The sequence below is a fragment of the Sceloporus undulatus genome, chromosome 6 (assembly GCF_019175285.1).
Source record: "Sceloporus undulatus isolate JIND9_A2432 ecotype Alabama chromosome 6, SceUnd_v1.1, whole genome shotgun sequence".
In the NCBI taxonomy this organism is placed as follows: Eukaryota; Metazoa; Chordata; class Lepidosauria; order Squamata; family Phrynosomatidae; genus Sceloporus; species Sceloporus undulatus.
Window position 1 is genome coordinate 37,390,527 of NC_056527.1, and position 13,916 is coordinate 37,404,442.

Here is a 13,916-nt window from a genome sequence, read left to right on the forward strand (position 1 = left end):
CTACCTAATTTTGAAAAATGATTTTAGTAACCAGGAGGGCCCAGGGCTAGAGGCAACACAGCTGGTGACTTCGTCAGTGGAACAATGAATCCACTCTGTTCTTTAGTGTGAACTTTCAAGTCACATTCCAGGGTGCTGAACCTATTCTGGGGATAGATTTGGTGTCTTGCATAGTTCCTTTAAAGTATGGACCAAAACCTTGAGCAGATTCACTGCTCACTAACATGAGAGCCACCAGCCATTACTGCAGAGAGGACAAGGAAGAGTGAAGAGACAGGAAAGGGATGCTCAGGAATAGGCAGTCACTGTGTTAAGGGGCAGAGCTACCCCCTATTACAGGCCTCCCTTTGAGCTATTCTCCCCAGCAATCTAAGGAGATACTGACATTGCTAGTAGAGACTTCCCCCATATCCCCCCACTTTTTTGTGTAACAGAACCAAGTGATGAAACGGGTGGGAAAACCTTGGTCCTCCAGATGCTTTGAATTTCAGCTCTCAGAATCTGCAGCCTGAACAGCGGTGAGAAAATATGAGAGCTGTAGTCCAAATCATAAGAGTGGGCAAAGTTTCCCCATTCCTATGATGAAGAGTAGAGCCAGAAAATTATGTTCATTGAGGTCAACAGCAATTATCCATATGATCCATGCAATACCATGTACACTTAATGCCCGACCCACACAGATCAAAGGAAAACAGCATAGATTAAAACTTCTCATCAGTGCCAAACAGGGTTCTTATTCAAAGCATATAACTCAAGCTTTCATGGACAGAAGGATCAAACTGTATTTGTAACATTAAGCATAGTATTACAGAATGAACCACAGACAACAAGAAAATCAGAATAGTCGAAGAATTCCCATACCTTGGATCAAATGTCCACCACAACAGAGACTGCATTCAAGAAATCAGAAGAAGACTAGGAATGGGAAGGATAGCTATGAAAGAACTGGACAATGCAGGTCCCATTAACATCAACAGTGTGTGCATGGCTGTGTCAGAGCAGCTGAATGCTTGCACTGCCATTGACAGTCATGGGGTGGGACCATCCATGGATGCCCCAATCCATGGATGGCTAGCCAGCCGATATGAAGGGCCAACTGTACTCCTCATTCCAGAGGAGAAAATGCAATCTGGCCACACACAATTTACAGAAGTTCAAGCTTTGTCTAAAAAAAATTATTGCATGTGTGCCTGTCTGTCTGCTTTGAATGAATTCGGGTTGCTCTGTGTTTCTGGCAGACAGAGGATGAAAAGATGTGAATTTGTGCAGAAAAGTGAAGACAATTAACCATCAATACGAATGTAAGAAACTCCATAGCAATGCACATAATACACTTACATGTAGACTAGCCTTTAGTCACAGTTTACAGGTGAAACCATAATAGATGATGTGTGGTCAAAGTGTGACTATATCAAGACAATGTTTGCTCTTTGCATATACCCTGCTCTTTAGAAGGGAATGCCACAGCTTGGGATCAGCCATTGAGAAGGCTTTCTTTCATGTCTTTACCAAACATAACTATGACAATGGCAGGACCAATAGAAAGCTATCCTCTGAAGATCTTAATTTAAACTTGAGCAGGTTCCTATAAGGAGATACAGTCTTCCAGTTATCTGGACCTAAGCTGTATAGGGCTTTAGAGGTCATAACCAGCACCTTGAATTGTGCCTGAAAATGAACTTATAGCTAACAAAGCTATTCCAGCAAAATAGGTGTATGTTTCTTGTAGCTAGACCTAGGGCCGATACACACTGGCAGCGAAACGCCACCCCTCTTTGCTGTGCAGCATTGCTGCAGCATCCAAACCGCAGGGCAACACTGCGCAGCAAAAAAGAAGCCACCTAGAGTGGCTTCTTTTTTGTGACGTGGCAAACAGGAAGGGGCGCTGCCATGATGCTACTTCCTACCAGCGATGTCTGGTCGCTGTACAGCAGCATTGTCATCATGGTGGACAGAAGGCTGACATGATGGCAGTGGTGGCACGTTCTAGGGTTCCGAAGTGTGCGGTTGCTGTGCGCTCTGGTACCCTAGAATCAGCGGCACCATGCCACTTCCTGCCTGTGCGTACCAGGCCTTAGTCAGTGTTCCGACTGAAACATTTTGTGAAGTTTTCAAACAATTTCCAAAGGCAGCACCATCTGGAGTACATTACAGTAGTTCAAGCAGAATGTAGTCAAGGCATCTATCACGGCAGTCAGATCTGACATCTCCGGGGGTTGGTGAAACTGGTGCACTAATCTTTCTTGTCCAAATGTACTCATGGCCACTGCAGAATTCTTGTCATATAGGCTCAGGACTATGTCTAGGAGTATATTCAAGCTACAGATCTGAGATTTCACGGAGTGCATAGCCCCATTTGGTAGAAACTGAATCTCTAGCCCTGATTTGCCTTGTTTACTGACTAGAATGCCTCTGTCTTGTATGGATTAAGCATCCATTTCTTCACCCTCATTCAATCCATTACTGAGAGGAGACACTAGTTTAGTGCAAAAACAGCTTCCTTGGAATTAGATGGAGACAGAAATGGGTGCACTGGGCTAAGAGTTTCTCAGGCAAGGAAATGGAGGAGCCAGACAGATGGGCACTGGTGGGTTGGCATCTATGATCAGTCAGCTTCAAAGAGCATACAGGGGACAGAGCCAACACGGCAAGACAGAGCCACAGGCCCTGTCCCTGTTGCAAAGATGAAGTGCATGCCCTGGCAAATCCCAGACCGTTAGTTCTGTACATACAAAAGTATGCATATACAACAAAACAATCTGCCTTTGCTTTCCTAACCAGAAACAGGAGCAGATGCCCCAAGTCAAGCAATAGTCACAGAAGCAGAGTTTGAAAGGGGACCTCTTCAGAGTGAACTTCCAGATTTCCCTAACCAGCATGACCAGTGGCATTTTGGGTAAAGAATTCTGGGTGAGCTCCAAAAATGTAACTTTTCCATGCACTGAGTGTATAAACAGAAGAATAAAAAATACCTGGACATTTCCCCCGTGTGCCCGAGTCTTTCTCCAAGTACTGTGCACAGTTAATTTTACCAAAGATTCTTACTGTGGACCCTGGCAAGTACTGAAACAACCCATTGTCCAATTGCTGTATTTTCCTATTGTCAATAAAGAATATCTTCTCTCATTCATGGCATCGTGGCATGGGTCATGGTGACACTGTTTTCACAGGACTTACTTTCTTCTTCATACCATTGCAATAGATGTGACTTGAGGCAACCCTTAATGAATTTCTCCCATATAATGTGCTCTTTCTGGAGTGTCAGAAGCTGCTAGAGTTGAACTTAAGCACTTGAGTCAAGAACAGTTCTGGTGTCCCTTGTGGTAAATTATCATAATTACAGCTTGAACCACCTTCCTAGCAATTGATCCTGAACAGGGCCAGATGAACCCACTCAGCCATTGGACAGAAAAGGGCATGGAAGGCATCTTGTCTAAGTAACAAAGGCCTGATACAGACAGCCAAAATAAGGACTGGAGTGCAGCTTTGGTGCAACTTCCAGACTCTTAGGACGCATGCATCATTGAAACACCATACCTCCAAAGTGACTCGAAGCAGCTTTATTTTGGCTGTCTGTATAGGGCCAAAGACTTCCTGACTCCGGCAGTTTGCTGTTTGGCTCTTGTCTTGACTGCCTAGCCCTGACTCGACTTCTGAATCGGCATGTCTCTGAACGTAGGTCAGTCAGAACTATATGTAATTTACTACTGGAAAATGGTCCCTTCCCTCAAGTGGTAAAAGTCTGTGCTGTAGTCTTTGACACTAGTCTGCATTATTTCTACAAAATCTATAAAACCTAAAACCTATAACAATCACAGTATTGCATAGACCGGTTAAAAGGCAGTTTCTAATATCCGGTAGAATATTAAAATAACTTCTCCGAGTTATTCATATTCACATAATGGAGTGAATGAAGCAATAAATTTGATTTGTAGGAATGATTATGCACATCACCACAAACATTTACCTTTATTATACTTCACATCAAAACCCTGAAATCAATAAGGTTATCTTACCATCTTTCAGAAGCCTAGGTACTAAATTTTGTAAACCTGAAATATCATAAATAATACATATGCTGCAGGTTAATATATACCAGCTTCTCAAGCCAAAATAATGTACTGAAAGATTTTTCTGTACTCTAAATATTATTACTGGTTTTATTTTTCCAACATAGGTTAGAGAATTACTGTGTTCTTCATCATAGCAACCCTTGTAATGGTCACAGGACAGTCATTTGGGGGTGCGGATAGTCAGTTGAACATAGTATAATAGAGAGGATGCCAGAACTAGTGCACGATATTTTGCTGCTGCATGCAAAACCCAAGATGGCATACTGCACTGTTTCCATGAGCAGAATCAGCTGAGCCAGTCATTTACCCTTCAGCAGTGGCAAGGAGACTGGGTCATGCACCACACCTATGGAGAGATGGCCTATATAGAGCTGGGTTGGCTGTGTAGCACACATAGACTTGTTCTTCAAGTCAAGGGGGTGCTAAGGGAAAGAGATCAAAAGGAACAATTTGGTGGCTGCTACTGCTGTTGTAATAGAGGAACCAGGTGTCAGAGGACACTACATACACAGTTGTATGTGGTACAGCTTGCTAGCCAAGTCTGGCAATTTTTACCATGCCACATAAAATGCTTCTCTTCATAAATGGAGATGGTGGTGGTGTAAGAAAGACACAGTGAGTAGAAAGTATACAAAATGGCAGAACTCAATGCCTAATGCAACACATGGAACAATTTAATCAATTTACCTTTATTACACCTTACATTTGTAAATTCTCTATTTTGGAGGGAGCTGGGTTAGCATCTATCTGAAATGGAATATAGGAAATTCTATGATACCAAGTTGGGCCATTGGTTCATCTAGCTCTGCAGTGTCTATTTTAGGGGTAGACAGGCCCTTCTGGGTTGTAATTTCCCAGCAACATGTGGGGGGGTTGCACAATTTTTAAAATATATTAGTAAATAGGTCCCCAAATAGGCAGAAACTGAATGGCAGTCCACTCCTGGCTTTGGGAAAAGGCATCTTTTTTAACTTTAAAGGTTTAATCTCCCTTATCTAAAATTATTGGGACCAGAAGTATTTTATATGTATTGGGGGATTCTGGTATAATTGCATATAGTATACATACTGAGTTATCTTGGAGATCCAAGTCTAAAACACTAAATTTATTTATCTTTCATATACACCTTGTACAGTACACATAGCCATAAGGCAATTTTATACACATTTTTTATAATTTTGTGCATGAGACACTAAACCATCAGAAAGCAAAGATGTCACTAACTCGGGCATTCATTAAAAAACTTGTGGGTTTTGGAGCATTTTGGATTTTGGAATTCCAGGTAAGGGACACTCAACCTGTACTAACAATTTTCTCCTTTTTCTTTTCTTTGGAGGGGGGGAAAGTGTCTAGAAGTCCTGGAGCCCACAAAAAGATGCAGAGGGGCCACACTCCAGCTGTATGATTCCCACCTTGGTCTCCACTGATCAGGAGTAATTCTCCAAACTTCCAGAGGCTTTCCCACCAAAGCCAGGAATTGAGCCCAAAACCTTTTACAAGGAATACATGTGTTCTAGCACTGAGCTACAACCTTTCCCTTTAGCACTCTCATGTCATTCATGTGCATATTCCTAGTGTTATACCAAGTAAAAACAAAGACAGTTATAGTGTTGTTGATTTTTTTATTAAAAACAGATGAAATCAATATGAAGTAAAGTACTTTTTCAATACACACTTAAAAAAATACAAATGTATTTTTACATCATATGTACAAAACATTTGTTAAAGTTAGTTGAGTTGAAAATAAAGAATGAAAAAAAAGAAACTTGAAAAGGTTAAAATATCCATTTTACATTATTTACAAAATGTATATTTCAATTTTGACCACAAATCATAGGAAAATATTTTGATGCATAAAAAAAGTGATGAGACATAAAGCAAGGATCTTTTAAAAGTAGAAAACACATAAAAGCTCATTAAATAATTACATGGACAAATAAATAGGCTTTGTTCAAAATTACTTTACAGCTGCTGTCATGCATATACTGTTTTCTTTTCATAATTTGGTAGTACCGATGTTTGCATGAAAGGAAAAGATCAGCATGCACAATGCTTTTGTTTCACCAGAGTGAAATACAAAGCATTTATCTCCTTTTTAAATAAGATATGTGAGATCCTGGTGAAATACTTGATCAGGAAGGTGCGCCCATGAGCACTCACAACAGCAGCTCTCTACAATATAAAATTCATTGAACGTTCATGGTAACAGCTCTTTGTGTCCACTAAGAAAAAAGGAGAAGCAGAATTCAATCATATTTGGCCATGCCCATAAGTCTGGATGCACAGAATGCCCTTCTGAATTTGGTCAAAGCTACAAATGTATGCAGGCTCTTCTTCAGCTGAGAAGGAACAGTGGTGTTTCTGTCAGTTGGTGGTGTCTGTAAAGCAGATGGTTATTAATAAGTTCAATAGTTAAAAGATATTGTCCAGTTCTAACTTGGAGGATGTTTCATGGATTTGCTGTTCCTTTTCCTCTCTTTATGATGGTGGACTGGCTTTGTCTGAGATGTTCCTTCAAAACTATGGCTGGATTCATTGTGTTGCCTGGTGTATCTCTTGCACTTGCAAGCTGTAACCACAGTTACCTTGTAGGTTCTTGTACTTCCATCTTGACACTGAAGTTGAATTCGCTGTGTGCGAGTTTTGTCATTGACGCATCTCCATTCCTGGGAGCTCCTTCTGCTCCAGTACTTGGATCCATAACCTCCCCCAATCCAGTTAGGGAGCACTGGCAAAGGGAGGCACTCCCCAGCACATACCAGCTCTTTTAGAGGATTGATGCTGGTGCATTGGCCATCAGAAATATATTTGGTGGATCGCAGTTCCCGGCAGCCAACTTGAACACGACCTGCCAGAGACACAGAACAAAGAAATTAGTGGTTTGATTCTAGTCACTTAAACCTGTTTCTTGTATGATAATAGATTACAAGGCCAGAATATGGATGTTTCATATGGCTAATGAGTGGTGCTCTGATGTATAGATGGTGCAATGTATGAGCCAGGAGATCCATGTCAACTTCCATCTGTTTGATGGCTCCTCCCCCTTCCTTATTGCTGCAGGGGAATGCTGCAGTCAGCTTTGCTGTACAAATAACTGCTTGTGTGTGGTCTGCTCACATACACAATTTAACCCATAACATCAACATATACAAAGAGTGCAGAAGGCTCTTTCTATGATCAGAAGGCTATACTTCAGTCCCAGATTTAGCGAATGCAATCTTTCTTGGTTACTCACATTGCATGGATATTACTTGCACATATATGCTAACTGCAGAAATCTTTTGCTTTTGAGAGAGAGAAATAATTTTGAGTGAGACCTCTGTTCAATAGGCATGAATCACCCAGCTCATCTTACACCATTTGCAAGATGGAGAGCAGGGCATACGGTTTCTCTGCCTTATGAAGCCTGGATCTGAATTGAGTTGCACACCAGCTAAATTCTTGGTTCCTTTGCAGTCACTTTTCTAGTTTCCCTAGATTATTTTTATTCACCCACCCACTCTACCTACCTACCACTACCTTTCAGTCTGACTGGGCCAGGTTCTGATAACTACCTTCTACTTGCCACTTTGGTCTTAATCTGAATGGATGTAGCTTATACGACATCATTCCCAGTGAAACTATACAACAGCAAATTCACTGCTCCAGAATAAGTAGGCTTGTATGTTGGTGCTGCCTCAGCTACTGATAGTATCAGAGGTAGCTCTTTCATCTGACTGCCTTTCATTAAAAATAATAATAATAATTGTCTTTTGATCCAAGATGGATTTGTTGTGAGATGTTTGGTACTAGTCTAGCTTGAACATTTATGTCTGTTGGCTTGAGAGTCTGGAAAATTAATATGCTGTATTCAAATCAACCATAAACCAATGTTTACAACTTTACATTGTCACAGTGCTTGAGGAAAATTTGTTTTAAGGAAGATTCTTTGAAACCTGCATTGTGTGCCTATTCTCTCACCCTTAGTCAAATATACACTTTTCTTTAGGCAGCAGTATAACAGTATCACAACAGTGTGTGTTAAGTACCCTCTCCTACAACAGGTAATACTGCAAAACCTGAGGCAAAGTTATTTCGTTGTTTTTTTTTAAAAAAAACCTGACATTGTACCAAGTTGCTGAAATAGCTGCAAACACAGGCATGTTTGTGCCTGCATGCATTTGTAGATATCCTCACTGAAGTAAGCACTATTTCTTCTTTTAATAATTACCCCTTTAGAATGAACACACACCACGAATTTCAACATACCATCTTTTCCTCTTACACTTCCCTTTTTAAAAACATAAATAAATGCTAGCATGGTTCTTGGGCTATATTATTCAAGAGCAATATAAATAACAGAATTAAAGGTAATGATGAGAGCCCTCACACCCATGATATTTTGGCTTACATTTGCTGCATAGAAACCCAGCAGATTCTAATAAGCTCATGGAAAGGGTTTAGGAGCCACAGGACAAGTCAATTTGCCAGTATTTTTTTTAGTTGGGTTTGGGCATCCCATGAGTATTGGATTTTCCAGCTATGGCATTCTTCTGGTACCAGCAACTGTTCATCAAAGGACAATCCACATGGATGTTCTTTAGTTACAGAGTCCGAAAGTGGTGCCAACATGGCTTGGCTCAGACAGTCCACCAACCAGTTCCTTCTCTACTGTGAGGTGACTATGGAAGGTCCCCTTCCAGTAGGAGGGGGGAAAGGTTTATTATCTAAAGCTTCAGTAAGTATCCCACTAATTTCAGAGGAACAGAGCTCCACACACGCTGCCACTCACTTAATAATTCTGATACCTGTTTGCATCCTGCACCTGGCTCAGGAATGTACATGGGAAGGAAGTGGTTACCACTTTGTATTGTCTGTCTTTTCAAAACTCTGTATGCATGCATGTTTGGTTTTTCTTTTCATTTCTTCCTCTTTTTAGTCATGGTGATAGTCTGCTGACAATGAATGCTCATTGGGTTGTTTGAGTAAACTTGCACTGACAAGATATTTCCTGCCTATTTGGAGTATGCTGAATGGCAATCTAGTTTAAGTGTTGTTGTTTTTTGTTGTTGTTGAAAGATGGAGTCATCAACATCTTTCTTTTTGGATATGAAGGTATTCCTTACTGAATCAATGTGCTTTTTTTATCCAGAGTTGGGTAGTGGCTCTAAGGAGCCCCAAGCTTTCCTGGTTATTTATGGATATCTTTTTGAGCCCAAATCAAAGGAGAAATGCCAGGCAGAGGGTGGAGGGGACATTTTCAAAGGCATGTTGGAGCAAAGATTCTAGATAGCTTGTGAACCTGCTTGTTTACACTGACTACAGGGGTTTAAGCAGGTAAGTACTAAATAAGGAAGTACAAACACAATGCTGGAACCAAATCAAAGCTCAGCTGTGAAAGGTAAATGTTAGCTTTGTGAAGCAGCACAGAAAATTATCTTGCTGAAAAGCATGCAATATGGAAAGAGGGCTGGAGGAAGCATAACCTCTTCTGTATGGCTCAAGAACAAAGGTCCAAAACACAATGCAGAAATAAACCAGTTTGAGAGCGCTTTAACTGCCTTGGCTCAGTGCTAGGGAATCCTAGGAACTGTAGTTTATTGTGGCACCAGAACTCTCTGACAGAGAAGACTAAATGTCTCACTAAACTCCAGCTCCCAGAATTCCCTAGCATTGAGTCAGGGCAGCTAAAGTGGTGTCAAACTGGATTATTTCTGCAGCGTGTTTTGGACCTAAATCCTTAACAAATTAGCTTTAAAGGCAACCAGAAGATAATCTCAAATTGCTCTTGATGGGTGAAATAAGGAGCGTGGCGGACACTTTTCCTTTGCTAATTCATCCCTTGCTACTTGTTCATATTTCTTCTGCCCAGGAAGAGTTCTAAGAAGAATAGAACTCCTAAAGGTAAACCTCATTCCCAACTAATAATAAAGACTGCCACTGTTTGGAGCTGGGAAATAATTCAAGTTATGCTTTTTAAGAGAGAGATCAAAGTAGACAGGGAGCTCTCCTGGAAGGCAGACTTTCTCAAGACAAACTAAAGGCAAACATCCTTTGTGACAGTATGCAAAGGGATCTTGTTGCACCTTTGAGACTAACTCAAAGAAAAGTTGGTAGCATGAGCTTTCATATATTTGAGTCTACTTCCTCAGATGCAAGCATTTCCATTGAGTTTAGCAGGTCTAACCTTGGGGGCATAAGAGAAATGTGCTGTGCATGCATTTGAAGAAATAGGCTCATTTCTATGAAAACTCATACTACCCACTTTTTCTTTCATTTAGTCTCAAAGGTGCGACAAGATCCCTATGCATACTGATGTTCCAGAGCAACATGGCTGTGTCTTTGAATTCTACAAAGTGGGAGGAGGAGAGAGAAACCAAGACATTTTGAAAGCAGTTGGAAAAGTGGGATAACATAGAATTATTCAGGACTGTCCTTGCCAAGCCAAGACAGAGGGATGCAAGACGATCCCTGAGCATACTGATTTTCCAGAGTTACAGAGCTATCTCTTGGCTTTGTAACAGACAGAGATTTGCTTTTTAAGGAGGGGGGGTGTTACACAATCGGAACTCCTGATGCAACACATCTGTAAACCAACAGTGGCAAAAGGTTAGAATTCTCAGAATACTTACTGCTCCGATCAAATCCAGGATGCCTTCCTCCATTCCTGGCTTGATTCAAGGCACTGTTGTTGCTGCTGCTGCTACTGCCACCAGGGCTGGCAGGAATGGATTTGACCACATGTGAATAAAGGATCTCCGTTGCATCGTTCTTAAAAGCCCAGCAGCTCCGCAGGAGCACACAGGCAAGCAAGAAGCCAGGAAGATGGAGAGCAGAGGGAGGAAGCATGGCTAGAGAGCTCCTGCTGCTGCTATGGCCACTCCTGAGTTTTTCTGCAACTGTGGAAATCCTGCCTGAAATCCTTCCTTTATATAGTCCCAGAGAAAGAGAGAGAGAGGCTTGGCACTCATTCAGGTGTAAACGTGGGGGAGAGCTTGAAGATGAAAACACAAGACAAGGAGAGGGTGGGATCCCTTAGACAGAGGGAGGATTCTCTTGCCCATAGAAGGATGCAGTAAAGGAGGGGCAGGGATTCCTGGCTGGAGAGGATATGGGGAAGAGGAGGGGGGGGGGGAGCAGGTTAGCTATCCTCGTTTCGAAGAGTAGCAAATGCAATTGGAGACTTCAGCTGGAGAGAGAAGTGGCAGAGCCATTTCCTCCACTCTTGCATCTGGAAGGATGCTGCCAGAAAGTATCGGTCTCCATGGTACTTTGTAGCAATGCAGTTGTCCCCTTCCCCAGCTACTTGTAAGGAGGCAGGGAAGATGTGCTAGGTATGTGAAGGATGCTAAATGTTATCAATCTAGAAAAGGGGATCCCAAACTTTGACCCTCCAGATGTTTTGGATTTGAACTTCCCAAAGCCCCAGCCAGCTTGGCTAATGGTCAGGAATTCAAGGAGCTTGACACCCAAACATCTGGCGGACCATGGTTTGGTTTCCACTGGTCTAGAAGAGCTTGAAAATAACTGTTTGGACTACAGCTCCCAGAATCCCCTGCCAGTCTAGGGGCCCTGGCTGAGGACTCCGGGAGCTGTAGTCAAAAAGTAACTTTTCCAAGCATTGCATACACTACACAAAAGTAGAAGAAAGAGAAAGAACCTATTAAGGGCAATAACTTTTTTTTCTCTTTTCTTTTGCAGAGTGGAGGGCGGACACTGCCAATGATCCATTTACAGCAAAAAATTTAATGACTGCCTTGAGAAAGGTTTTAATAATGCAGCTTTGATCAAAGCAGTGCTTTCCTAAAGCAAAGTTTGTGTTAGGGGAATTATCTCTTCTCGATATGCAGAATGTTAAAAATTCTCTGTTGTACATCTCTGAAACTCCTGAAAAGGAGCAACTTCTCTAGGGATCACGAATATATGCACATTATTTGCATCAAAGAAAGTTTCTGCTATGCTCCAAAGTTAGACCTGCTAAACTCAATAGAAATGCTCTGGAGCCAGTGAAGCAGAATCCAATCATGAACTGCCTATGCATATTTGGGGGGGGGAAATGTTAAAGCATAGTTTGCTTAATGAGTTATAATAAGCTGTTTTGCACAGGAGGATCAAATTCTTTTGTTGGCTTCCAGTGTTCTGTTGATATCTTACTTCTAATATTAAACATTCAGCATCAAAACAATCTCCCTGTGGTGCTGATGCAACGTTACTGCAACAGCAATGTACAGTCCTCCTCCCTCCATTTTCGCAGACTTTGAGTCCATGGTCTCAGTCCTTTGGAGACTGGCAAGTGGGGAGGGTTAAAATGGCATGTGCAAGAGCATGCAGCCATTCAAGTCAACAGGACTTGAATATGTGCAAATTTCCATTTTCACGGGGGGGGGGGGGGGGGTCTGGATTGGATCACCTGCAAAAATGGAAGGATGACTGTAATTCCAGACTGTGCACAATCCCATTGAAGCAACCTTGTTTGCATATGTCCTAAGCATTTATATACAGGAACAAGGTATAGCATATACTTATGACAGGATCCAGGACATATTGGGAATGACATATACTGGGAATGGCATATCTCTTATCCCCATAAGATAGCCAATGAGGTGTGATGGTTGAGCATTGGATGATGGCTTCCGATATCCGGTTTCAAATCCCTGCTTGCACATGGAAACCCACTGGGTTTCTGATACACATTTTATGCACACCCACACTGCATGTTCACAAGAAGTCCCATAATAATAGAATAGGAATATAGCCTGCAGCCAGATTCTTCCCATCCCCTCTGTTCACCTGCACATTACCCAGTTTGGCATATAGGTTATGAATTATTCTTCATGAGCAGTTGACTGCACTTCAGTACCACCACCATCTTGGAGAATCAGTGCGCTATTTATCGACTCATAAACTCAAGGGCCCATTAACTACTACCTAGTTTTGCTTTTTTCCTGCTTCTTGGGTCTGAACAACCTGTTGTTCAAGTTCTAACAAAGCTGTTCTCATACTGCCCATTCCAGCCCACTGGTCAGCCAATTGCTTGATTGCCAGTGTTTTGTGGCTCAGCTACCTGTCAGGTTGGTGCCTGTTTTCACCCAGACTGTGAGCTTGGTTTTAAAGGCTGCTTGACTGCTTCACCTTAAAAGGAATATGTGGGTTACAGCCATAGCTGCTAACTCATCAGGTAGATTTGGATCTCAAAATAAGCAGAATCTAATCAAATCTCATCTTGATGATTCCAGTCCAAGTCCTGTCAGCAAACACCAAAAATCACAAACAAGGTATGCAAAGAGATCTTGTAGCACTTTTAAGACTAAGGCCCAGTACAGATGGACAGGAAGCGCTGTCCTCAGGCCAAAATTAGGGCTCAGGAGTGCACAGTAGCCGCACGCTCCCAAGCCCTAGCACATGGCAGTGGTGCCATCATGGCAGCCACCAATCCACAAGGGGGCCACCATGATGATGCAAGCATGGCGCAGGATCCACACATCGGGGCACCATGCTTGTGTCATTGACATGCCATAGTGCACTAATGGTGCACTGATGGCAGCACCCATGCATGTCAAAAAGAACAAGCTTTTAGCGGGTTCTTTTTGGTGTGGAGGGAGCCCATAGAAAGCTCCCTCGGGAGCAAAAACGGGTGACTCCAGCCACTTTGAGGGTGATCTGTTGAGCCCATAACTGAAAGAAAGAAATTGGTAGTATGAGCTTTTGTATACTTGTGTCTACTTCCTCAGATGCATGGGGAAAGAAACTCAAGTCAACGAAAACTCATGCTACCAATTTCTTTCTTTCAGTTAGTCTCAAAGGTGCTACAAGATGCCTTTGCATACTGGTTTTCCAGACTAACATGGCTATGCCTTAGAAAAC

At 42.0% G+C, this 13,916-nt stretch overlaps 1 protein-coding gene across 1 annotated transcript; it reads right to left on the reverse strand.

Annotated features, from left to right (window-relative positions):
* Positions 1-5,810: 5,810 nt before the first annotated feature.
* On the reverse strand, positions 5,811-11,042 carry SOSTDC1 (sclerostin domain containing 1). The gene is made up of 2 exons (XM_042475248.1): positions 10,685-11,042; positions 5,811-6,921 (listed from the first exon to the last, which is right to left on the reverse strand). The coding sequence occupies exons 1-2, from the start codon at positions 10,899-10,901 to the stop codon at positions 6,506-6,508; spliced, it is 633 nt and encodes a 210-aa protein (XP_042331182.1). The 5' UTR covers positions 10,902-11,042; the 3' UTR covers positions 5,811-6,505.
* Between the last annotated feature and the right edge of the window lie 2,874 nt (positions 11,043-13,916).